This window comes from Enhydra lutris, unplaced genomic scaffold, assembly GCF_002288905.1.
Source record: "Enhydra lutris kenyoni isolate GAN:26980312 unplaced genomic scaffold, ASM228890v2 scaffoldscaffold1, whole genome shotgun sequence".
In the NCBI taxonomy this organism is placed as follows: Eukaryota; Metazoa; Chordata; class Mammalia; order Carnivora; family Mustelidae; genus Enhydra; species Enhydra lutris.
This window is the reverse complement of record NW_019154085.1, coordinates 47,958,090-47,982,001: the sequence shown is the minus strand read 5'-3', so window position 1 is coordinate 47,982,001 and position 23,912 is coordinate 47,958,090. Positions and strand designations below refer to the sequence as shown.

Genomic DNA, 23,912 nt, shown 5'->3' with positions numbered 1-23,912 from the left:
TGTTCATGAGAAGTACTAGTCCTCAGTTTTCTTTTCTCGCAACCTTTGTTTGTTTTTGGCATTATGGTAATGCTGGCCTCCTAGAGTCAGTTAGGAAGAATTTCCTCTGCTTCTATCTGCTAGAAAGTAGAGAATTTCTCTCTTAAATGTTTTGAAAAATTTACCAGTGATCCCATCTAGGCCTGGTGTTTTCTGTTTAGGAAAGTTACTAACTATTGACTCAAGTTATTTAATAGATGTAAGTCTGTTCAGATTTTCTACTTCTTGTGGTGTGAGCTTTCAAAGACTGTATCTTTCTTTCTTTTTTTTATTTAATTTAAATTCAGTTGGCCAACACACAGTACATCATTAGTTTTTTATATAATGTTCAATGATACATTAGTTGCATATAACATGAAGACTGTATCTTTCAGAGAATTGGTCCATTTCATATAGGTTCTGAAATCTGTGGATGTAGTGTTGTTCATGTTATTCCTTTATTATATTTTTAATGTCCATGGAATCTGTGGTAATACCTCCTCTATCATTTTGATTTTAGCAATTTGTGTCCTTTCTTTTTTCATTAGCGTAACTAGAAATGTATCACTTTTATTGATCTTTTCACTGAACCAGCTTCTGATTCTATTGATTTCCTCTACCGATTTCCTGTTGTTTTTTAATATTTTTAGTGGTTGACATAGAATTTACAATATACTTTTACAACTAATCCAAATTCACTTTCAAATAACACTACACCACTTCGTGAATATTTTCTAATGTTAATATTTTCTAATAACAAAATATCCCTAATTCTTCCCTCCTGTCTTTATTATTGCTGTCATTCATTGCCCTTATACATAAGCATATGTATGTATGTGTATATATGATATATACATATACATAATTGAATACATTGTTGATATTAATTTGAACAAACTTACCTGCTAGATTAAGAAAAAGTTAAAGTTTTTATTTTACCTTCACTTATTCCTTCTCTGATGCTCTTCCTTTCTTCATGACCTATAGTATCTCTTTAGGAACTTCTTTTAACATTTTCTATGAGGCAGATCTGAAACTGGGGGTGTGTCCTGAGCTCACCCAGCCAGGGAGCATCAGTCATCAGTCCAGCATTGGAGGTAAACTGCATCAGACTCTGAGTTTCTCAAGTTTCTCTTTCTCTAACAACTTTCTCTATTTGTTGAGCCATTGTTTGACAAGCCATAAATTCTTTAAACATGCTTTACCTTATATATAACCTAGTTATAAGAGTTGCATTGAAATCTTTGTCAACAAAATCCTGCTTTTGGATCCACATGGACACAGATTTCTTTAAGCAGCTTTTCCTCCTTATGAGCCACACTTTCTCATTCTTGCGTGTCTTTAACTTTCTCAGATAACGTATTGCAGCAACTTGGGGTTCTTGTAGTTATCCACCTGTACTAAGTCTGAAATGTGTTTCTTATGATAAGAAGCACTGATGTTGCTGTATAATTTGTGTTATGTATGGTTTTTGTTTCTTAATTTTTTGTTTCTATTTGTAAACCAGAGCTAGTGGTCAGCCGGTGCCTGGCAGAGTTCTGCTCATGCATCCCCAGCTGTGAGGGCTTCCAGCTTTGCGGACTGAGGTGTGTGCATGCAGTTGGGGTGGTCTTCACATCTGCCAGGACTTGGGTTTCTACTGGCTCGCGTGATCTCCATGTACAGCCTAGTTTCCCAGCCGGCCCCCTTCAGACTTCTTGTGTTTGAGCATGGCCTTTCCAATGGACAGGAGACACGGGAGCTCATCAAGGATGGGTGTTGTCCCATTTCCCTCACTTTCTGTTAATGCTGGACAGTTTGTTGCTGGTCACTTACTTCAACCAGACCACATCCTCAGGCATACTGCCTGCTGGCTTTGCCATTTGCCACTTTCACGGCCACAGCCAGGCCTGGGAACTTGCACTCCAAGCTAAGGGAGCCCCCTTGGCTGCAGAGCTGCTAGTCTTCAGGGTTGACTCCCCCACCCCCTACCCCCACCCCTCGTGGCACCATGGATGAACTAGGATGGGAGTAGGACCAACCCATGCAGGGACAACATAGAATTCCATTATTCTCACACTTTGATTCTGCTGTGCTGTAGGTTCTTATAAGTAAATTCTTCTCAATTTCTTGTCTGGCTTTTGGTGGTTTCCAGAGCATTTGGGTGGCTGTTCATGACTGTTCTGTCCGGTCTGATCCTCCATGTTAGCGGTGGTCCTGCCAAGCCCCTCGCTATGCCCTACTGGGAAAAAAGTGGTGTTTTAATCTTGTTCCTACTTTCTAAATAACAAGAACAGCAGAAAAGGAAAGAAGAGCAATATTCAGGATGCATGTTCTGAGGACACACCTGGTACTTTTGAGGCTCTGCCTTGAGGTGAACTCACTCTATAGGGAAAAAGGCTGCTTCCACCCACCAACTGCTGTAACCAACACCCCCTGGGCTTCCTACAGTTCTGGAAGCACAAGTCTAAGAGCAGGTGCTGGCAGGTTTGGGTCTGGTGAGGGCCTCTGCCTGGTTCTTCCCCACGTGGGGAAGTCAGATCAGCCTCTGGGTCTCCTATAGGAGACACCATCACAGTAGGGTTAGGGTTTCAACACAAGAATTTGGGGAGACCAACATTCAGTCGACAGCAAGGTGAGGTTATCTCCCTTGTATGGAAGACAGAAGGGAGGTTATTTCCCTTGTATGGCTGAGTGTCACTCTTGTGACTCTACTACTTTTTCTTCCCATTCAGATTGCTACTCAGTAGGTCTTAAATAAATGCTCAATCATTTATTCTGTTCCTGTTGAGTTTAAACACTATTTAAAATTAGACAGTGTGACATTGCCATGGTCGGATACTTTATATGGTGGACCCAAGCTGACTGGAACCAAGTACTAGATTATGTGTATTTTTTAATCAAATTAAATTTTTTCTACAGCATTATTAATTAAACTTGCATGCAAAGTAATTTGCATAGCATTCCACAAATCATCTCTGTATCTGTATCTGTGTATGAATAATGCTGGAAAAGACCTCATCATTATTCAGCTCAGAGTGCTCACGTTCTTCATATAAAGTCAGATGGGTTGGAAGTTTGGGGCCACTTTTCCGTTAATTGCCAAAGATCAAATTTATTAGTGATGAAAGTGGCACAGAACCTCAAGTCATTTGATGTCCAAAAAATTGATAACAGGGGATACACCCCTAACCCTATTCATGTGAGTAAGTGTGTGGTGTTCCCCGGCAGAGAACCAGGCCACAACGTCCTCTTGAATTTGTTCCAAGCTATGTAAGCGTGAGTCTCTGTATCGTCACTATTGTTTACACAGGAGACTTTGTGCCCCTGAAGTAAGTGCTGAACGCGGGATCTGCGTGGAGCAGCTAATCAGAGTGCTCGCCCCGTCTGGACCCTAGTTTCAGGCTCAGATAGAAGTGAGGGTGAGTGTGTCCCCAGTGAGCCTTTCAGGGAGGGTGTTGGGATGCATTCAGGGCCCCAATCACACATTGATGAATCTCAGAGAACTGTGACTGTTTTAAGGCAACAGGGACCACATCTGGCTCATTCCCTGAGACTGAGAGTTTCAGGCTTCAGTCTGCGATCTGGCCTTGTGCCAGGGTCACTGCCCAGCGTGCTTCCCGGGTGGAAGCTGGGAACAGCCAAGACACGCACACATCTGACTGGGCAGGCAGCAGGGTGAGGCCCTGAAGGACAGCGGCTCTAGCATCCTGTTGATCACTCCTCTAGCTCGTCACAGAATATGATCATTTAGTAAACAAGTCACTTCTCAACATTGAGTTTAAAAATGGTCATGAAGCTTTTATTTTTTTAATTTAATTGTGAACATATAATGTATTATTGGTTTCAGAGGTAGAATTCAGAGATTCAGCCATTGCAGACAACCTCAGTGCTCATTCCATCCCATGCCCTCCTAAATGCATTCCCTAGGTACCCCGTCCCCCCAGCCCCTCCCCTCCAACAACCCTCAGCTTGTTTCCTAGGATTAAGAGTCTCTTCTGGTTTATCTCCCTCTCTGCTTTTATTTTGTTTTATTTTTCCCTCCCTTCCTCTATGATCCTGTTTTGTTTCTTAAATACCACATATGGGTAAGATCATATGATAACTGTCTTTCTCTGAGTGACTTATTTTGCTCGGCACAATACCCTAGTTCCATGACTCAGAGCAACTCCCACGGCCACGTGTCTGCTAGGAGCTGAGCGCTGGAAATCCTGCATCTGTCTACACGATGTGTGGTTCCAAATCCCAGTGCTGAACACTGTGCCCGGCCATTCTGCCTCACCCATGATTTGCATCACTGAATGGGGGTCTGACTTCTGAAGGCTTGCTGAAGGCAATGTGTTTTCAAAGAAGAAACCTATTCCTGTAATTACAGTAACCTGACTTTCCGGTTTGAGGGAATAAAGCAAGAACAGGTCTCTCTCTCTCCTTGCATTCATAGTTGTTATATTCATGAGGGTTAGGTCCGTTTTGGAAGATTCAAAGCCTAGTTTGGATATATGGTAGACTAGATAGACTACATGTTGCTTTTATGAAGCATTAATTTAGCCCAAGAGCTAAAACCTTCATACTAATGAGTTCTGAACACTGTATCACCTGCTTTCTCCAAACACATTCCGTTCACCTTCTTTATTGGTAAGAGCCACAGTTCTTCCTGACCGTTCAGAAAACAGCTATAGTTCCATATAACTTACAAAGTGCAATTCCTTAAAATTCAAATAAGCAGCGCTTTCATTATCACAAAGTATCTGAATATATTTTTAAAAGCATGCAAGTACACTTAATATTTATTTTGTTATGACATATCAGGAGATTTATAAAATAGCCTACTCGATAGCCGCTTCTCATGAAATATTAAAGCAAGTGAGGCGGCATCCAGGACCCAGGTTCCCAAAGGACCCTGGCTCCTCAGCCGACAGCTCATGCTGAGCAGGGAGGAGGGCTGGCTGCTGCTCCCAGGGTTGGTGAAGGTTGTCTCTCTTGTGCAAATTTGCACAGTTCAAGCAAAGGGTGACAATTTTAATGGGTTACATAGGAGCTGTTAATCCATCCTCCTCTTAAAAGAAGAGAAAGAGGGGGCAAAAAAAGACACCCTTCTAAACAGAACATTTCTAAACGTAGTGTGATTTTCGATTCAGGCAAAGATCACAGATGGGCTTAGACCATCATATGAGACTGTTGTCTGAAAAGGACATTCCCATGAGCCCCAAGAATCAGCCACATGAGCCCCAAGAATCAGACCAGCTTATGAACAGAGTGCCCAAATAAAAGTCACTCTCCTCACCAAGTGATCAAAATTAATGTCATTAGGGGTGGACAACTGAGACCTTGGAGGGTCACAGTACAAGGAGGCAGCGTCTCCATTTCGTATTCTCACCCAGAACATGTGGGCTGATGCTCGTCCCAGGTGGCAGCTGGACAAACCCAGCCCGGACCGTGCCCTGCAAGTCCCTTGACCATGCTCGTCCACGATGGGCAAGCCAAGAACCGACACCAGCAGGTAGAAGCTGTCCTGTGTCATTGGAGGAAATATAAAAATGGGCAAACCCAGATAGAACTGTGGAATTTGTGTCAGCAGTGGTTTTCCGGTTGTTTTGGGCAGGTTTGTGTTCTAGGAGACATACTGAAATTTAGCATAAAGAGTTAGGATGCTTACGACTGCTTTTCAAATGGTTTGACAACAGTTACGTGTGTTCGTGCATGCAGGCACCCCCATGTGCACACACATGTGAGTGTGCGCATGTGTGCACATGTGGGAAAGAGAGAGTAGTTGTGGGATGGCTGTAGGATAGGGTCCGGACCTTCCAGAGGAGCCTCTGGCTCAGGCTCCAGATGGAGGGAGGTGGGCTGCTCAGCCTTCCCCGCTGCCAGTGTAGGCATGTGAGGCTTGCCGGGAGGTGCGGGCCATCGGGGGATACTCAGGGTGGAGCCTCTGGGGCCAGCACAGGAGCCTCTGACCCTGAGGAGGCCAGGGGAGTGCAGGGACTCTCCACCCAAGGCACAGATGCTGTTCCCAGGATAAAGGCTCCAGCAAGTGCATCAGAGGCTTGGCAATTGTGGTTCTCTTTCTAAAATGAAAGTTTAAATTTCCACAGAGAAAAGACAAACTAGACATTTGACTGTTTTTATTTTTTATTTATTTTTTTTAAAGATTTTATTTACTATTTGACAGACAGAGATCACAAGTAGGCAGAGAGGCAGGCAGAGAGAGAGAGAGAAAGCAGGCTCCCTGCCGAGCAGAGAGCCTGATACAGGACTTGATCCCAGTACCCTGGGATCATGACCTGAGCCAAAGGCAGAGGCTTTAACCCACTGAGCCACCCAGGCACCCAACATTTGACTGTTTTTAAATAGTGGGACGTGGAGCATTCTTGGATGGCTGAGTGGGAGGTCTGTGTGCAGGGTCCAAACGCGCAGGAGATTGAGTCTGCCGAATGGCCCCATTCAAGTCTGGACTCTCATTAGGATGACCGTGGTGACCATAATGTGCATTCTCATTAGGACAACCATGGTGACCGTGTCTGGACTCTCGTTAGATGACCGTGGTGACCACAAGGCTGGACTCTTGTTATATGGGCGCAGTGACCACAAGAGTAACACTCTAACTTGAAATTTTAATGTTAAATTAATGTTATTTCAATGGATCTTTTATATGATAATTATATAATTGAATTACATTTTGCATTATTAAACAAAACCTAAGCAGGAAGTTGAAGGCTCCCCTTAGAATGATTCTAGTGGTTGGTAAAAACCATAAAACTGATAATACCAGTTGAGGCAGTCCCATAAAACGTATTTTCCTGCTTTTTGATGACCACGAGCAGAATTTAAATCTTCAGTTTCTTCACTAAGCGATTTTTCTTATTTAGCTAAAAGTGAATAATTTAGACTGTAATTGATATGGCTACTTGTAAAATGGAAAGTCAGTTGTGACATTTTGCCTTGGTTCACATACACCCATAGTGATGAGTCACTGAACAGTGTCTTGACCATGAGCACCCACCCTGGACACACACGTGTGTGCACAATGCTCACACGTGTGACATAGATATGTGTGCGCACACACGTGCTGAGGTCGGCTGTAGAGTCTGCACTTCACAGGTTTGCCCTCGGCCTCTGTTCACAGCCGCCCCCCAGCCAAGACCAGTGCTGGGTGCACGGGTCGAGTGCCACCCGGGCCAGGGCAGGTGTGTCCTCCTCTGGGACCGCAAGCCCTCACCCCTGTTGGACAGCTGGCAGAAGGTTCTGGATCCCCAGCCTCCTGCTGCGGTGTCTGTCTGGGGGTGGAAGGAAGGGTAGTTACTGCAGGAGCAAGGGACCCCACATGTGCGCTGAGCCCGCGCTCTCTTGCAGGGCTTCCCAGGGAACACCAACGCGGACAGCGTGGTGCGCCACCGGCTGCGGCCGCCCGTGGAGGCCAGGCACCTGCGCTTCCTGCCCTCCGCCTGGAACCCCAACGGCCGCATTGGGATGCGCGTGGAGGTGTACGGATGCCGGTTCCGTAAGTGCGGGCGCAGAACTAGGGCGCAGAACCCCGTCCGTCTGGGGATGTGGGGTCCTTGGCACAAATTCAGAGACTCTTCCAAGAGAAAAGCCTCCAGGCTTTTCTCAAATTCCTCAACAAGGACAATGGATTCTCTTTGGTATTGTTGTGTAACTTGAAGATGAAACTGTCAGGTTTTTTTGTTTGTTTTTAAAGATTTTATTTATTTATTATTGCAAAAGGCAGAGAGTGTGCCTGCTCAAATGGTGGCGGGGGGGTGGGGGACAGAGGGAGAAGCAGACTCCCCACTGAGCAGGGAGCCCCATGTGGGACTCGATCCTGGGACCCTGAGATCATGACCTGAGCCAAAGGCAGACACTTAACCGACTGAGGCACCTAGGTGCCTGTCAGGTTGTTCTTATAGGATCTTCTTATTGAGTGTCTGCCTCTCTCTCCCTTCCCTGTCTCTGCCTCCCTGTCTCTGCTTTTCTGTCTCTGTCTCTTCCTCATCCCTCTGTCTCTATCCCTCTGTCCCTCTGTCTCTCTGTCTCTGTCTCTCATCCTCTGTCCTTCTGTCTCTCTGTCTCTGTCTCTCTCCCTGTCCCTCTGTCACGGTTTCTGTCTCTCTGTCCCTCTAGGTCTGTCTCTCATCTCTCTATCTCTCTGTCTCTCTCTGTCTCTGTCCCTCTGTCTCTCTGTCTCTGTGTCCCTCTGTCTCTATGTCTCTATGTCTCTCTGTATCTGTCCTTCTCTCTCTCTGTCTCTCTGTCTCTGTCCCACTGTGTGTTTGTCTCTGTCTGTCTGTCCCTCTGACCCTCTATCTCTGTCTCTCTTCCTCTGTTCCTCTGTCTCTGTCCCTCTGCCTCTGTCTCTCTGTCTTTGTCTGTCTGTCCCTCTGTCCCTCTGTCTGTCTCTAGACACACAGTCATGGCACCAGCCCAAGGCCCGGGGGCAGGGAGTGGGCCTGGCTGTCAGTGACTCTGAAGAGGGCCCACCCCCACTCACTGACCATGTGACACTTGCCAGGACTGTTCTGTGGGAGGGTTTGCCATGTGAGGTGGGGTCTGCTGTCTGCGTCAGGAGGAGAGCTCAGGATGGCACAAAGGGGACTGGTGGGGGGATGGGAGGGGGCCAGCTGATTGGCTTGAGGATGGGGGTGGCGGCCATGTGGTGTTTGGGGAGCCCCAGGGTCACCAGAATGAGGGTCCGGCCAGTGTGCTGTGTGGACCAGCACTGCCAGCCCCGCACGGGGGACCGAGGGACCCCTGAGCTAACACTTCATCCGCAGCGTTCCTCCTGCTCCGTCCATGGCCTCACTCTGTGGATTTCCAGACCACGAGGTCTCCCTTGGGCAAGGACCCTGACACTGGCCGTCTTGGGCCTTGTGCCTCTTCCCCTTGGGGAATGCGCTCTGATGAGGCTGTGCCGGGATCCTCCCTCCCAGACATGCGGCCACGGCCCTTCCCGTGGGACCAGCAGCAGCCCTGAAGTCCATGCAGCCCGGCTGGGAGGGTCTGCATGAAGCCCAGCAGGTAACCTGTCTCCACCACATGAGAAGCCGCCAGTGCCCCCTAACATGCAGGACACGCCGCCTCTGTGTCAGCGCCCTCGAGCGACACAGGCGTGCTGCTCTGCTGTGGGAAGATGCAGGCCTCCTCAGCAAGCTGCTCGGAGATGCCGGCGCGGCCTCGTGTTCACATGCAGTGGCTCTGCGTGCAGGTCCCGGAGGAATCCCACCCCTCCCCCCACACATCCCTCCGCGGCCACCACGTGCCTCACTCCTGGATGGGCCATGGTCTCTCTTGCACATCTGGGCTCTCTCTGAATGCACTCTGCAGACTCCTGCTGCACCGAGCGCCCGAGGGCAAGCTGAGGACGGCCTTTCGGGCTGCACGCTGGTCAGGAGGGTGTTTCCCATGGACTTCCAGGCCACAGCTCGGCCACCTCAGGGCCCCTTCCAAGACTCACCAACGTCCACCGGCACCTTATCGCTGCCTTCTGGGCGAGGCCCCGGGACCCCTCATCTGGCTGGAACTGGAGCCATCCCTCCAACCGTCCAAGTGCCGCACGTTAGCCTGGTTCTCTCTCTCAGTGGAAGCCCAGGAGCCCCCTCTGGGTAACCCAGGGCCACCTCACCCCCAGCCACTGCCAGCCCCACGACCCCTCCTTCCCAGTGCACGCTGAATCCTCGTCATCCTCAGCTCTGACCCCAGTTTGAGTCCCACCGCCGCGCTCCACTAAGTTGGCCACGGCGGTCCTGAGGGCCACTTGATGGGTGCGATGTAGCCTTAGATGCGGAGGAAGGAGCCTGCCCATGTCAAACCCAGCAGACTCACCAACACTCTCCCCACCCCCACCCCCTGCACCAGGTCCAGAGAGGCTGCAGCTAGGTAGAGTCCTAATTCTTCCCACCCTTCCTCTGACCTGCCTCTCTGCATGAGCCCCACCCACCCCAGGCAGCTGAGAGGAACTGGGTACTCCCCAGGCAGCCACCATCCCTCTATTTTGGTTCTCTGAAAGCACCAGGATATCTGCAGTCAGCACAGGACCTTTGCACAGACGGACCCTACGCCTACAACCCTCAACCTCCACCCTTTGAGAACACATACTTTTCAAGGTGTAACATACACGAGGGAAAATATTAAAAACCTAAGTGCACAATTCTAAGTCTTACAAGAGCCCCTCAGTCCCCTTCCTTCCCGGCACTCACCCTTCACCCCAGTGCTGCACTACTCTGTGGGCCAGCATCCCCTATTTGTAGCTTTCTGCACAGAACACCCCCAGGTGTGTTGCTGGTGCCTGGCTTCCTTCGCCCACCCTCCACGGCCATGCCCCCTGGAGTCTGGATCAGCCGCCGTGTCTCCACCTCCACAACTTTCACACGCTGGCCAGGCTGGGGTCATGCTGACATGCTCCCATGGCAACCCGTGCTGTCCCCATGGCAACCGCACCATCCTGGAGCCTTGTGGTGACTGTTCATTAGTCTGTCAGTAGGATACACGGATGAAAAGCAAATGCACTGTCAGGCATGCAGCGGGCAGGCCACGAGGCCACCAGGAAAGGGTCTGCTCCTCACACACAGCGTCTGGACCAGCATAGAGCAAGGGCCAAGGCCTCCAGGGTTAGGGTTGTCTGGTTAAGCACATACTGCTTGAGGGGGCAGGTGGGCTAGCCCATGCCGTGCCCCCCAGTCAGTAACTAATCACAGCTGGTGCAGCCTCTGAAAATGAGGGTCCTTCGAGATGAGCCACCAACAGACCTACTGGCCTGCACCTGTCGGCTATGAGCCGGCTGCCCCGAGGCTACGGTAAGAGGAAACTGAACAGTGTGGGAGGGAGACAGACCCACCTTGACAAGAGCTCAGGAAAGCTGATGACGTCTTACATCACAGGAAGACTTCTGTGTCTGACGTGGGTGCAAACCGTCTGGGGAAGCCAGGCTGTGAGGCCACTGCATGCACACTGTGCTTCCTGACAGCGGCCCGTCCACCCCAGGCGTGAGTGCCACCACCAGGAACAGCGGGAGCATGCAGACTCCATGCAGCCCATCTGGAAGCGGACGTGTGGGCCCTTTCCTGCGACCACCAGCATCGAGATCCTTACAGAGGACAGGATTAGTGCTCTGGCTGCCCCGAGCTGCCGGTGGGCACTCTGCCAGGAGACTTGGAGTGTTCTCAACCACGCTACCCCACAGCACCCCGGAGAGGGCTTTCTGGCTTCAGGACCCTCCACAAAAATAATTATGTCTAAGCCCTGTATCAGTTCCCTGGTGTGCTTGCCTAAGTGTGCACACAGTCATGTGTGTGCCTGTGTTTGTGTAAATGTGTGCTCACATGTTCTTGTGTGTACCTACCTGTGTGCGTATTCCTGTGTGTGCACCTTCATGTGTGTTCCTTTGTTTGTGTGCACGTGTGCTCACATGTTCTTTGTGTACCTGTGTTTGTGCACATCTGTGCTCACATGTCCCTGTGTTTGTGTACCTGTGTGCTCACGTGTTCCTTTATTACATACTCTTGGGTTCCTGTGTCTGTGTACATGTGTTCTCACATGTTCCTCGTGTGTGCCTGTGTTTGTGCACGTGTGCTCACATGCCCCTGTGTGTACATGCTTATGTGTTCCTGTGTTTGTGTATACGCGTGCACACATGTTCCCATGTGCGTGTACTTGTGTCTGTACACGTGTGTTCACATGTTCCTGTGTTTTTGCCCACGTGTGCTCACATGTTTCCTCCTCCTTATTTTCTGTGACACCGAGGCTTTGGAGCCAGAAAGTCTCTTGTCTGCTGCAGCATGGTCGAGAGGACCCAGAGAGTGGGCACTGGGACTGGCCATGCCTGCTGCAAGCAGCCACCCCGCCAGCGGCATCCAAGACAATAGGGGCAGGAAGGGGTCTGTGGGCACTGGGTCACAGGTGGGAGTCCATGGGTGGGATCCATGGGCGCTGGTTCATGGGTGCTGGGTCACAGGCAGGGGTCCGCAGGCCCTGGGTCATGGGTGGAAGTCTGTGGGCTCCTGTGCAAGGCTGGCAGAGAAGACTGTGCCCTCACCCAAGGACGGGGAAGACGCACAAAGTACTGTTGGAATGCTGGCATGAGCAGGCAGCCCCTGAGACAGGCAGGGCCGTGCACTGTCAGCCCAGTACCTGGCTTTCCGTCCATGCTTCTCACTCAGAAGAAGTAACTGGGGAGATAACCCACCTTTAAAACAGGTTGAAATATTTACTCATTGTGCACTTGGTAAATGAATTATTTCTAGGTACATTAACAAGATGTAAGAAAATAAAACATGAATTTTAAAAAGATATCCTCATAAGATGGGCAAGAGTCATTCCAATGGCTTATTTTGCATATGACGTGCCCTTTAAATAACACACACATCCCCACGAAGCGACCCCAGACAGCAGGCTTTGAGCTGTGGGGGTTTGCTGCACACAGATGTTTTCCAGTAAATACGGTAGCATGCTGTAGGGGTAAGACCTCTTCCTTATGATTTTCTTGATGCCACCTTCTTTTCTGGAGCTCACTGCATTGTAGTGATTCAGTGAGCAACACAGATAACATAAAAAATGCATTGCTAGTTAGGTCTAGTCGATAGCTATCAGTGGTTAAGTTTGGAGGGTGGTTAAAAGTTATATCCAGACTTCCGGCTCCATGGACATCAGCACCCCCAGCCCCCAGATTCTTCAAGAGTCTGCTGTATTCTTGGTTTTGCCAGAAATAAGGTCCATGAACGAGTAAGTGTCTCATGTTGTCCTGGAGGAAACTGGCCTTCCATTCAATGTGCCCACCAGCCGCCAATGTGCACGGAGCAGCGGGGACCACTGGGTCTGGACACGTGGGAGCTGCAGTCTGAGGGTGGGGGCAAGGTCAAGCCATTATCCTCGGGGTCCCCCAATGGCTACCGCTGCTCCAGACAGGCCCCTCTTGTCTCCTCTGTCGTCCTGTGAGCACACCCTCTGCACAGCCCCCATTCCGAGGGCTCGGGTCCTTGCTGGGAGGGTTTTTCTGGGATAACTGCTCCCCCTCTGTGAACGGGCTCCCTGAGCACGACCCAGCCCTCGGGTGACCCGGCCACTGTTCCTCTGTGTACATGGAATGTGGAACACAGACACACTTTCTACAGAGCACACGAGCACATGTGCCATTTGGCCCCAACAGCCACCAAGAAGAGCCACAGGCATCTGGCTCAGGAAAGAAGGAGCATCTTGTTCTCTACGGCCCCTTACCATCTGCCTCACTATCCTCGGGGACCCCGTGGTGAGATGGGACCTCCCTGGCACAGTCACCTCTGGCAGGGACAGTTCTGCGAAGGGAGCAGGAGTCGGAGAGCAGACCCACTGCCCTGGGAGGTTCCGGTTCCCACCAGCGGATGGGACATGGAAGCCTCTGCGGCCTCCGATACTGTGTCTGTGTACTTTTGTGTGTGCTTGTGTGTGCAACTGTGTGTGAGTCTCTGTGTGCCTCTGTGTGTGCCCCTGTGTGTGCCTGTGTGCATGCCTGTATGTGTGCCTCTATGTGTGTGCAACTGTGTGTGCCTGTGTGTGAATGCACCTGTGTGTGTGCCTGTGTGTGCCTCTGTGTGTGCACCTGTGTGTGTACCTGTGTGTGCCTGTGTGTGCCTCTGTGTTTGTGCACCTGTGTGTGTGCACCTGTGTGTGTGTGTGCCTGTGTACATCTGTGTATGCCTCTGTGTGTGTGTACCTGTGTATGCTTCTGTGTGTGTGCACCTCTGTGTGTGTGTGCCTCTCTGTGTGCACCTGTGTGTGCCTCTCTGTGTGTGTGCAAGGCCCCACACATTTACATACTTCAGTGAGCAGCAAGCTAATACTTAGAACAACTTTTATCATCTTTCCTGCAGGATCAGACGTGATGGACTTTGATGGAAAAAGTTCTCTGCTTTACAGATTTGTCCAAAGTACCAGGAATCCAATGAAAGACATCATTTCTTTGAAATTTAAAACAAGGCAGAGTGATGGGCTTCTGTTGCACAGACGGGGCAGAAATGGAGTCTCCTTCACCCTGGAATTAGTGAAAGGGAGGCTCCTTCTGATCATCAATTCAGGTAAAGTGATGAGTCAAGGAACTCAATAATCTGAATTCGTAGATATAATTTGTACCCCAGTATTTTTATACCTAATCTTTTAACAGGTATTATAGATAAGGGCCTAGACTTACAGATTCTGACTCTCTTTTGCTTAAAAACATATTAAAATGTAGTAACTGTGCCAGGAGGTGGTCACTGGAGCTCTTAATATCCGATAAACACACCTACATCATGGGATCCCGGGCTTCCCAGCCTCACTTTGCACCAGTGACATTTCGGACCAAATAAGTAGCCTCTGCGGGGGCTGCCCTGTGCAGTGGAGGGTGTTTACCAGCACCCCCGCCCTCCACCCACCAGAGGACGGTAGCACAGCTCACACCCACATCCTGGCCTGTGTCCCCTGGGGGAAGAAGCTTCCCAAGGGATAGCCACTGCCTGGTGGCCATCGCAGAACTCCCAGCAAAGACGGTACTTCCGAGGGACGCACACCTGTAATGAAGGGAAGTGGCCGAGAACAGCCCCGATGGACAGGGTGTCCCAGAGTCAGACGCTGCAGCTTCACGGGGTCAAGGAAGCTTGGCCTGGCAGGACCTAACGGTGCCCATTTCCCTGGCCAGGCACTGCTTCACCCTCGCCATCTGGCCCTGGGAGCGTGGTGCTGGGCAGTCTGTTGGATGACCAGCACTGGCACTCGGTGCTCCTTGAGCATGCCCGCCAGCACATGACCCTCTCCGTGGACCGGCACTCCAGGCAGTTCCAGGCACAGGGACAGCTGAGTCACGCAGACCTGGATTCTGAGGTGCGGAGTCTCTGTCAGTCATGACAGGGCGTGGGGTTTGAGTGCAGCATAGCCTGGACAGAAGGGGGAACCCTGCGGAGAAATACCCTTTCTCGGCACATGTGGTCAGGGCTTAACCGTGTCGCAAGGGAGCCGCTGTCCTGGGCACCCTCTGAGCCTGACTTGGAGCACGGCCCACTGTGCTCAGCATGGCCCATCGTGCACATCCAGTCCCACTGAGCTGACCTGAGCAATCCCCCTGGCGTCCCACCTAGATCCGGAGCTATCAGCTGGGTCCAAAGTCCTGTCTCTCGGTCTCATCCTTCAGCTTCCAAACACACCTAACGTATTCGCAGCCCTTTGCACACGTGTATCTAAATTATACTAAGGTATAACAATTTATGCCATTTTTGTAAGATGTTGTCAGGCTCACGCACTATTAAAAGAAGCTAAACACTAAAGCTAAAATAAAAATGTGTTTGGCAGAAATGGACAATTGGCAGTTCCTGTCCTGTTTTACATCATTCATGATTTTATTGCCTAAACTACGAATTGGCCAAAATAACATTATATTCTATACACAGATGAATGTAAATTCCATCCAGAGACATATAAGCTGGAAAATCATTTTCATTTCTATGAAATGAAAAGACTTCCTTTTGCATGGGTTTGGGTTACACGGATCAGATGTCCCTTGCCATGGACACACAGGTGGGACCCCTCACCTGACAGCCGGTTTGATGAGCACCCCAAGGAGACCAGTTCAGCTCATACTTTACAGATGGGATGGCTGTCTTGGTCGGCTCCCCGGGACATGGGGAGGTGCCCTTGGGAAGAGCTGTAAGGGAGGGTAGCAACAGGACAGGGAGGGGCTCCTGTGGGGACTCTGAAGGGCCCACCTGCACCTGCCAGCATTAGAGAAGACCCCTTGCGGGGACAAGACTTCCCCAGCACTCGAAGGTACAGAGCTGGTGGTGAGCAGAGGGCCTGGTGCTCTGCTCCAGGGCCCACGTCCAGGCCACCCTGTACCTGCTGTCCCATCACGAATATCGGTAAGCCCTTTCCTCCCGAGGGTCCCAGTGAGATGCTGAACCACACTTTCCCCTGACCACAGATGAGGGAGCTCCAGCCTGCCAGACACTAACAGCAAGTAAACATTTCAGAGTTTCTGCTTAGAAATTCCTTTAAGATAGTGAACACAACACCCGATTATGCAGAATTGCGTACCTGGGCCTCTTCCTGCTACGCCTCTGAGTGATGAATGTCTTAAGCAAGTTAATGGGAAATGACTAGAGAATATTATTGATGTCATTTTTCTTTCTAAGATCAGCTTCGGTGGGATTTTAGCACCTGGAAAATCTGTGACATTTCAAAGAAAACACTTTGACGGATGTTTAGAAAATATTAATTTTAATGGAGAGGATATCATTGATTTGGCCAAGAAGCACAGACCCCAGATTCTCATCAGGGTAAGAGTCTGCCTGGGGACAGAGGGTGGGGGACTAGGGGGAATGAGGGCCCATGTAGCCCCTGAGTGACATCAGGTTAAGGGGACGTGACTCATGTCACAGCCTCATCACCTGAGCAAGAAACACAGACCAAAGCTCACGGAACTTAGAGTTATTGTTTAAATCTGAGATGAAGACCCACGTCTCCCATTCATATGTCAGCTGGAGATCCCATCTCAGCTTTCCAGAGAGCAAAGGTAGCTGCCTGCAGGGACCAGTCCCCTTGGCAACGGGGTTTCCTCCGTGAGCGATGGGAGCACGGGCCACCCCACAGGGAACCCGTCCCGCCTGCACCTCGAGTGTGAACACAGCGTTGGCCGCGGGAGCTTGGATACATACATGGATCGATAAGCTGGCATGTTTTCCGTGGCCCTTGGGACATGACAAGGAGGGTCCGTGTGGGGTCTTGGCATCCGAGGCTGAGCCCCGACCAGCCTCCCAGTAGCTGGGTCATGGGAACAAGTGTTCAGGCTTTGGGTCCTCGCCTCCCACCTTCGGTCAAAACACCCATCTGTGAGCTCTGTCGGCTGTGTGCACTCCCAAGAGGTGAATCTTGTTGCAACGGGCTTCACGGGCTCTGGGCTTTGTCCTGGCTTCACCCAGAGGCGCACAACATATGGCCAAGGCCGCCTGCACTGGGCTGAGCAGCTGGTCTGTGTCTCTTGGGCCTGGGGCATTGGGCGGGCAGGAGGTCACACCGGCAGCACCACGCCCTGCGATTCCAGCTGGGGGGCCACGGGTCTGGGGGCCACAGTGGGGGACTGGAGTGAGAAGCAGCCCCCTCCTCCAGGGCCTCCTCAGATCTGCTTCCTGTCCTCAGGGCAACGCCTCCTTCTCCTGCTCTCAGCCACAGTCCGTGCCGGTCACGTTTCCGAGCGCTGGGAGCCGCTTGGTGCTGCCAGGCACCCCGGCACAGGATGGGGTCTCCATCAGCTTCCAATTCCGGACATGGAACGAGGCAGGGCTCCTGCTGTCCCTCCGGCCCTCTCATGGCTCCACGGCCTTTGTCCTCACACTCAGGGATGGAGCCCTCAGACTGGGCCTGTCCCCGTCTCCAGGACACAAGAGGAGTGACGTCATGGCAGGTAATCTGTGTCCCCAGGCTGTAGCCGGCATGGCTATGTCACCCCAGGGCCCACGGGCGTTTCACACTCTGATTCAAATGTGACTCCTGCAGTCTGTAACATGCTCGGGGTCCTCACACCCAGGTCCCTGTGCCGCATTGCCTTTGGACACAGTCTCCCTGCCATTCACACCACATGGCACCACAGGCAGACCCCAAAGTGGCTGTCACAGCCCAACCTAGCCACCTGGGGAAGAGGGGATGCCTGAGAGCGCCCCCCACTCCATTCCCTGGAACCCTACACTGTGCCCTACCCATCAAGCTGACCAGACCCCAGGCTTACGTCCCAGATACCTCTCCCTGTGCTCCTGCTCTCTGAGGAAACGTGGCCACAGGGAGCCCGTTCTTGACCTTTGGTGTTGGTGGAGAGGCAGCTGCCTGCCTATCAGACCTGACGGTGCCTGCCAACCTTGCCACCCCCAGTTGTGAGTCCGGAAATGTGGTGGGCCCCTGGAGGATAGCACAGTCAGAGGAAATACTACGTCCTGGGGACACACCTGCCCTCTCTGCTGACCTGCTCCTGCCCCCAGGCAAGGAGCCGTTCTGGTTGGACACATACTTTGAGGAGGTTTTCAAGATAAATGCTAGTGTCCTAAAACAATGTTCTTCATGATGTGTGACGGCGGATCGCTCCTGGACTGAGGACAGGAGAGAGGTGGGGCCTGTCCACTCGCTGCTGCCCATCAGGAAGTCAGCTACTTCTGGGTCTGCCCACTGAGGGCCTCGGGCAGAGGTGGGGACAGGACGGGGACGGACCCCCAGCCTGGTGGTTGGGACCAGTGGGGGGTCTGCACACCTTCTCAGGAAGATCCTGCTGGCCTGTGATGAACCACATTTCCTCAGGACTTAGGGCACTGGCTGCTGGGCACTGAGCGTGGACCTGGAGGGCCACTGGACCATTGGCATGGTTAGAAATGAGGCCACAGTGGGCTGGCACAGGAGGTCCCCATGGGTGCTGCCCTGGAGGGCCACGTCCGTGTCCACGAGCACACTCCTGGGAGGACCAGGACCCATCGGCCTTCTCCTAACCACTGACCCTCTGCTGATGGGAGGAAAGCAGACTGAGCCCCCTCCGTCCATCCTAGAACCTACCTCAAGAGCCATGCAACATGAAAACAAGCAGAGAGACCCTGGGAAGGTAAATATGAAGCCAGGGCACACACTTCAACACACAGCCTTCGACCCACGTCTCTGAGAAGGTCAGGGCTCCACAACTGCCATTTTCCCGATCGTCTGGAGACAGATGGCCACTTACAGCTTACTGAATGCTAATAGCAGGACAAGCTTGCAAGAGTGAGCTCACGAGAAAGAAATCACTCACATTCAGTATCTCAGCCGTGAGCTGCCTCAGAGACTCGCTGGCATAGAAAAAAGGTTAATTTTTGTAAGCCACCAGGACCCCATAGTCCATAGGGATCCCATGTGCCCTGAGGAAGCTTCTATCCTGGCCCAGTTTAAGACTTTCAAAGAAATTGCTTCAGGTCAAGTCCCACGAAGAGCCGGGTCACATTTAACCCCTCAGTTGGTGGATTTGACAAATTGCTGGAAGATTGCGTGTGATAATTGGCATTCAACTCTTACAATCCTGTTTCCATCCAACCCCTGGGGGTGACCCGAAGCTGGCCCCTGCCTCCTGGGGCTCCATGTCCCTGCAGGTGCAGCCCCCTGCTGTTGGCCATCCTGGCCCGGGGCTTGGCTCCCAGGGATCAGAATGTGGGACAGCCAGGAGCTTTGCCTAAGTGACCAGGACAAAACTTCGGCCCCCGGAGGTCCCCTGACACCCACAGAGGGCAGACCCACTGTGCCGGCGACAGCATGGGGCAGCCAGCCCACAACCCCCAAGGGGCAGAGGCCCTTAGCCAACAGCCCATGGGGATGACCCCGAGACAACCCCAGAGAGTGGGGCTCTGGTCCCACCCTGTTGAACCCTCGGAGCAGACCCCAACCTGAGCCAACACCTGCCAGACCACGGGGAAACCAAACCACAACCAGAGGCACCAGCCAGGTCCAGACCCCTGCGAGGAAACTACCAAACCGGGGTACTCGCATTATGTCCTGATAAATAACCAGCGCACACCAACGCACTGGATATGGTTACATTCATGACTACGGAAGACAGACTGTGAATGTGAGCCCAGAGCAGACAGCCGGGGTGGGATGAAGTTCCCCCGCCCCCTTCATTCCATAGCCGTCCCTGGCCCATTCTCCCACTAACCCCAGGCCTGCGTGCGGTCCCCACGAGCAGCAACTGACAACCGGGCACTTTTCCGAGCGCTGCTGGGAGGGTCCGGGACAGCAGTCTTTAATGAGGAGGATGTATTTATTTAGAAGTTATTGTAAGTCAAACTTTTCTGTTAAGGAAGGGTGGCTTTTCCCCTTGGTTACCAGATATATCAGGTTGTCCAATGTCCCTTAAGGTCCTCACCTGGATCAAGGTGAACTTGTGCTGGATGTGAAGCTGAATTAGGTCACAATTTGAAAATGTGTTTGAATATAACACAATTGGGTCACATTTCAACATGCTTTCCAACTGTGGAAATTTTCATCTTGAGTTGTTTACAAATACTAGTTCCACCGGCGAGAGGTCGGAAAGACTTCTGTAGGCCACAAAACCTTCTCTCACTCTGTCCCCTTTGAATGTCAAATGTGTGGGACCACACAACAGCCCCTGGGGAATCTCAGCTTCACTGGCTGCTGAAATGTTTAGCTAGGTGTCTTTTCTGGCTCGTGCTGTGTTTACTCTCTGGGCTGAACCCTGGACAACCCAAATGGACTTTCCTTTTCCATTTAAAAAAATCAGTGGAAAAAGAAAACACACACACAGATTTAAAAGCAAAATCCAGATGCCTGGCTTCCAATAAGAAACTGGAAATCTGGTAACCCCGAGAGACCAATTCCCCTGCTCGGGGCCCAGCTGCCAACTCAGCCAGGATTAGGGACGAGGGGCTCCCAGCTGATGGGGAGAATCAGAGTCACGACCCCAACCATCCTCCCCAGAGCCTCAGCAGAGGCAGGCCCATGATGTTGGAAACACCCCATGTGACCCTGGGACCAGACCCACCACCACCCAGGACAAGTCCCTCAGCCCCTCCTCCACCCAGCACCCCTTTCACGGGAGCCCCCTGATCTTGCCGGGTGGGGTGGTCGGGGTCACAGCCCCCCATGTGGCACTCCATTTAACACGAGCAGCCTGGAGACAGACAGGTCTGTAACCCAGGGAGCTTCTGGCCCCATATCAGAGGGTATTTGCAGACTTCATGGTGAGCGGGCAGGAACTACAGACATCCCCTCCCACGGCTTGGCCATGGTGGGGGTGGGGGTTGGCCATTATGATGTGTTCCCGCAGAGACTTTGATCCTTACGTGAAGGGTATGAGTAGCAAAAAAACAACATCAGACTTCCTTGCATCTGTTCCAGAATTTAGAGAACAGGTACTCTTCCATTTTTTCCCCCAAAAGGTAAATCACATGGAGGGGGCAGGAAGGTGTCCACTCCAGGGGTTGCAGGGGCCCTGGAGGGACTGGGTTCCTCCATCCCAACCCCGGGTCCCTGTTCGTGTGGGACTCAGAGGTTTGTGTCACTCTCTGAAGCACCATGAGATCTGTGGTTCACAGGGATCTCTCACTGATCTCCGTACCCATGTGCTGGACTGAATGATGAGCAGTGGTTCACGGGGGTCTCTAGCTGATCTCCATTCCCCAGGTGCTGGACTGAATAATGGGCAGTGGTTCACGGGGTTCTCTAGCTGACCTCCATTCCCATGTGCTGAACTGAATGATAGGCAGTGGTTCACGGGGGTCTCTAGCTGATCTCAATTCCCCAGGTGCTGGACTGAATAATGGGCAGTGGTTCACGGGGATCCCTAGCTGATCTCTATTCCCAGGTGCTGAACTGAATGATGGGCAGTGGTTCATGGGGGTTTCTAGCTGAACTCTATTCCCAGGTGCTGGACTGAATGACAGGCAGTGATTCACGGGGGTCTCTCGCTGATCTCCGTTCCCTAGGTGCTGGACTGAATGACAGGCAGTGATTCACGGGGATCTCTAGCTGATCTCCATTCCCCAGGTGTTCACTAAATGATGGGCAGTGGTCCACGGAGGTCTCTAGCTGATCTCCGTTCCCCAGGTGCTGGACTGAATGATGGACAGTGGTTCATGGGGGTCTCTAGCTGATCTCCATTCCCCAGGTGCGGGACTGAATGACGGGCAGTGGCATTCGGTCTCCCTCACAGCCCGGAGGAACCAGCTGAGTGTGGTGGTGGACCAGGTTGGGGTTTCGGCGATTCACACAGTGTTGCCTCTAGAGACCCACACAGATGGTTCCTATCACTTTGGAGGTGAGTGACAGGGCTGCAACCCCACTGGCTGGCACCCACCCGATTTCCACCTCCCTTGCCCCTGTCCTGTGTCTGATATGACTTTTTTCTACTGTGTCACATGTGGCAGATTCCCCGAGAGCTTGGCAGGTGTGATGGACTGTACTGTTTCCTCTGCAGCCGTGCTGAGGCATAATTTATGCCTCATCACATAAATCATAAATCATAAATCATACATAAATCACAGTTTATGTTAACATGTGAGAGTTATTAGGACCCTTGTCATTAGAAGGTCCTTTTCCAGCTGTATGTATGAGAGTCTTAGTCTTGATCACCCCCTTCTAGAAAGACTCCCCAGTTTCCTTTCCCTGCTGTCCCTCTGGTCCCAGGTGCTCTTGGGTCACAGGAATCCCTGGCGAGGCTGTGAAAGGCCAGTGGGTTCGGGTGGCCCCCAAGGGTGAGCATCAGCGAGGCTGGTCCTTCTGGCCCGAGGCAGCTCCCAGCCAGCCACTATCGGGACAGGGCACCATTTGCCATGTTAGAATTCTACCAGTGGGTTTGCCGTCTACTTCTCCCTCAGACCAAACCTTCCTTGTGGGGTGGCTGCTGGCACACAACTCCAAATTGTCCCATTATGCCTGCTAGACGATTCTGGATGTCCAGTCCCCTCTGCCTAGTGGAATCCCGTGTGGTTCCATTCAGCTGATGGCATGCAGCTCTGGGGGACCGGGTGGGAGCCCATGCCCACGCTCTCCTCTGGGAGGGCTCACTGGCTCAGGGCACTGGTCCCCGGGGAACAGCGCCGATGGCGGGACTCGGGCAGGGGGCACAGACGTCTCTCCTGGGCACTTTGAGGGCAGAGTCCCCAGGCATGCCCCCAGCAGGTGCATGGTTGGGGCTGGCCTACCGGTGGAAAGAACCAGAGGCCTATTTCCTTGCGCCTGGCATAGACTTCAAGGCCGTTGTTTGGATGACGTGTTTGCTGTCACACAGACTCTGACATTCATGATACTAAGATGTTCTTATAGAAGATTAATCTTTGATTCTATGTTTGACCAAATTACCCTGTACAAATCTGATTGCCATAGAAAACCAATCCATGTCCCTTACTCTGCGGAGACTGGCGTTCAGGACAAGCCAGCTGGAACAGGCCCGTGGGCCGTCCGCCCCACACCTGGGGCCGTACGCTGCTTCCAGACGACTGGCAGGTGCCCCGTCACCTTCCGGCCAAATACCGTCTTTCCAACACTGCGATTTCAATAATTGGTCCTTATAATAACACAATCTATACCTTCATTTCTAATTTTAAACCCATGTACATTTAAATTGTTTTGTTTACGATGCGTAACGTCAGGGAGGAGCTAATGCTGTCTAGCGTGCTGTGAGAAAGACCCAGCTCCAAATTCAGCCTGAATTGTAGACGCTGTTTTTCACCCAAATCCCACTTCAGTGTCACCCACGCTTGCCACCCTAGAGGTCTCTGCCCCCAAGTGAGCACAAGTACAAGGGGGTCCACATGCCGGAAGCCTGAGACAGGGACGAGCTGCCCTCCTCCCCGACCCTGCGGCCGGTGCTGACCCCGCCCCTCTCTGTATTCCCGCCTCTGAGCCATCAGGGTGCCTTCCTTCCGGCTCCGGGTCCGAGTGTGAGGCCTCGCTGGCCGGATTCCAGGGCTGTCTGAGGCTCATCTCCATTAACGCCCAGGAGGTGGACCTGATCTCCGTGCAGCGGGGGGCGCTGGGGAACTTCAGCAGCCTGGACATCGACTCCTGCGGCATCCGAGACAGGTGAGTGGCTTGCACGCCCTGTGCTCCGGCCTGTGATGGCTGATCACAGGCGCCCACAGGTGGGTGCGCATCCTCTCCCTCCGGGTCCCGGTATCCCCTTCATACCCCTTTCCCTCGCTGCTCACGGGGAGTCCAGCAAAGTGAGAAGACTGTGTTTGTAGCTGTGTACAACCCCTTCCTCGGCACAGTGGGATTTGGGAGAAAGGAGCTTTCTCTTGGCGGCTGTTCTCCGGCGTTCACAAGCTTCTTCGTCCAGAGCACGCCGTGTAGACATCGTGGCGATGTCCACGGAGAGAGAGGGTCCATAGCATGTTCCTGGACAGCAGGAATCATGATTATCAGGTGCAGGAGACCAGAATCCTGGTGTGGTCAGGGTGGGG

At 52.0% G+C, this 23,912-nt stretch overlaps 1 protein-coding gene across 1 annotated transcript in view; it reads left to right on the top strand.

The window, feature by feature from the left end:
• LOC111140088 (contactin-associated protein-like 4) overlaps positions 1 to 23,912 on the top strand; it is a 99,411-nt gene that overhangs the window by 42,130 nt on the left and 33,369 nt on the right. Inside the window, exons 4-10 of the mRNA XM_022492490.1 lie at positions 7,351 to 7,498; positions 13,836 to 14,039; positions 14,639 to 14,820; positions 16,125 to 16,268; positions 17,128 to 17,392; positions 21,617 to 21,766; positions 23,361 to 23,532. Coding sequence (XP_022348198.1) covers positions 7,351 to 7,498; positions 13,836 to 14,039; positions 14,639 to 14,820; positions 16,125 to 16,268; positions 17,128 to 17,392; positions 21,617 to 21,766; positions 23,361 to 23,532 — 1,265 coding nt within the window. The remainder of the gene's footprint in view (positions 1 to 7,350; positions 7,499 to 13,835; positions 14,040 to 14,638; positions 14,821 to 16,124; positions 16,269 to 17,127; positions 17,393 to 21,616; positions 21,767 to 23,360; positions 23,533 to 23,912) is intronic.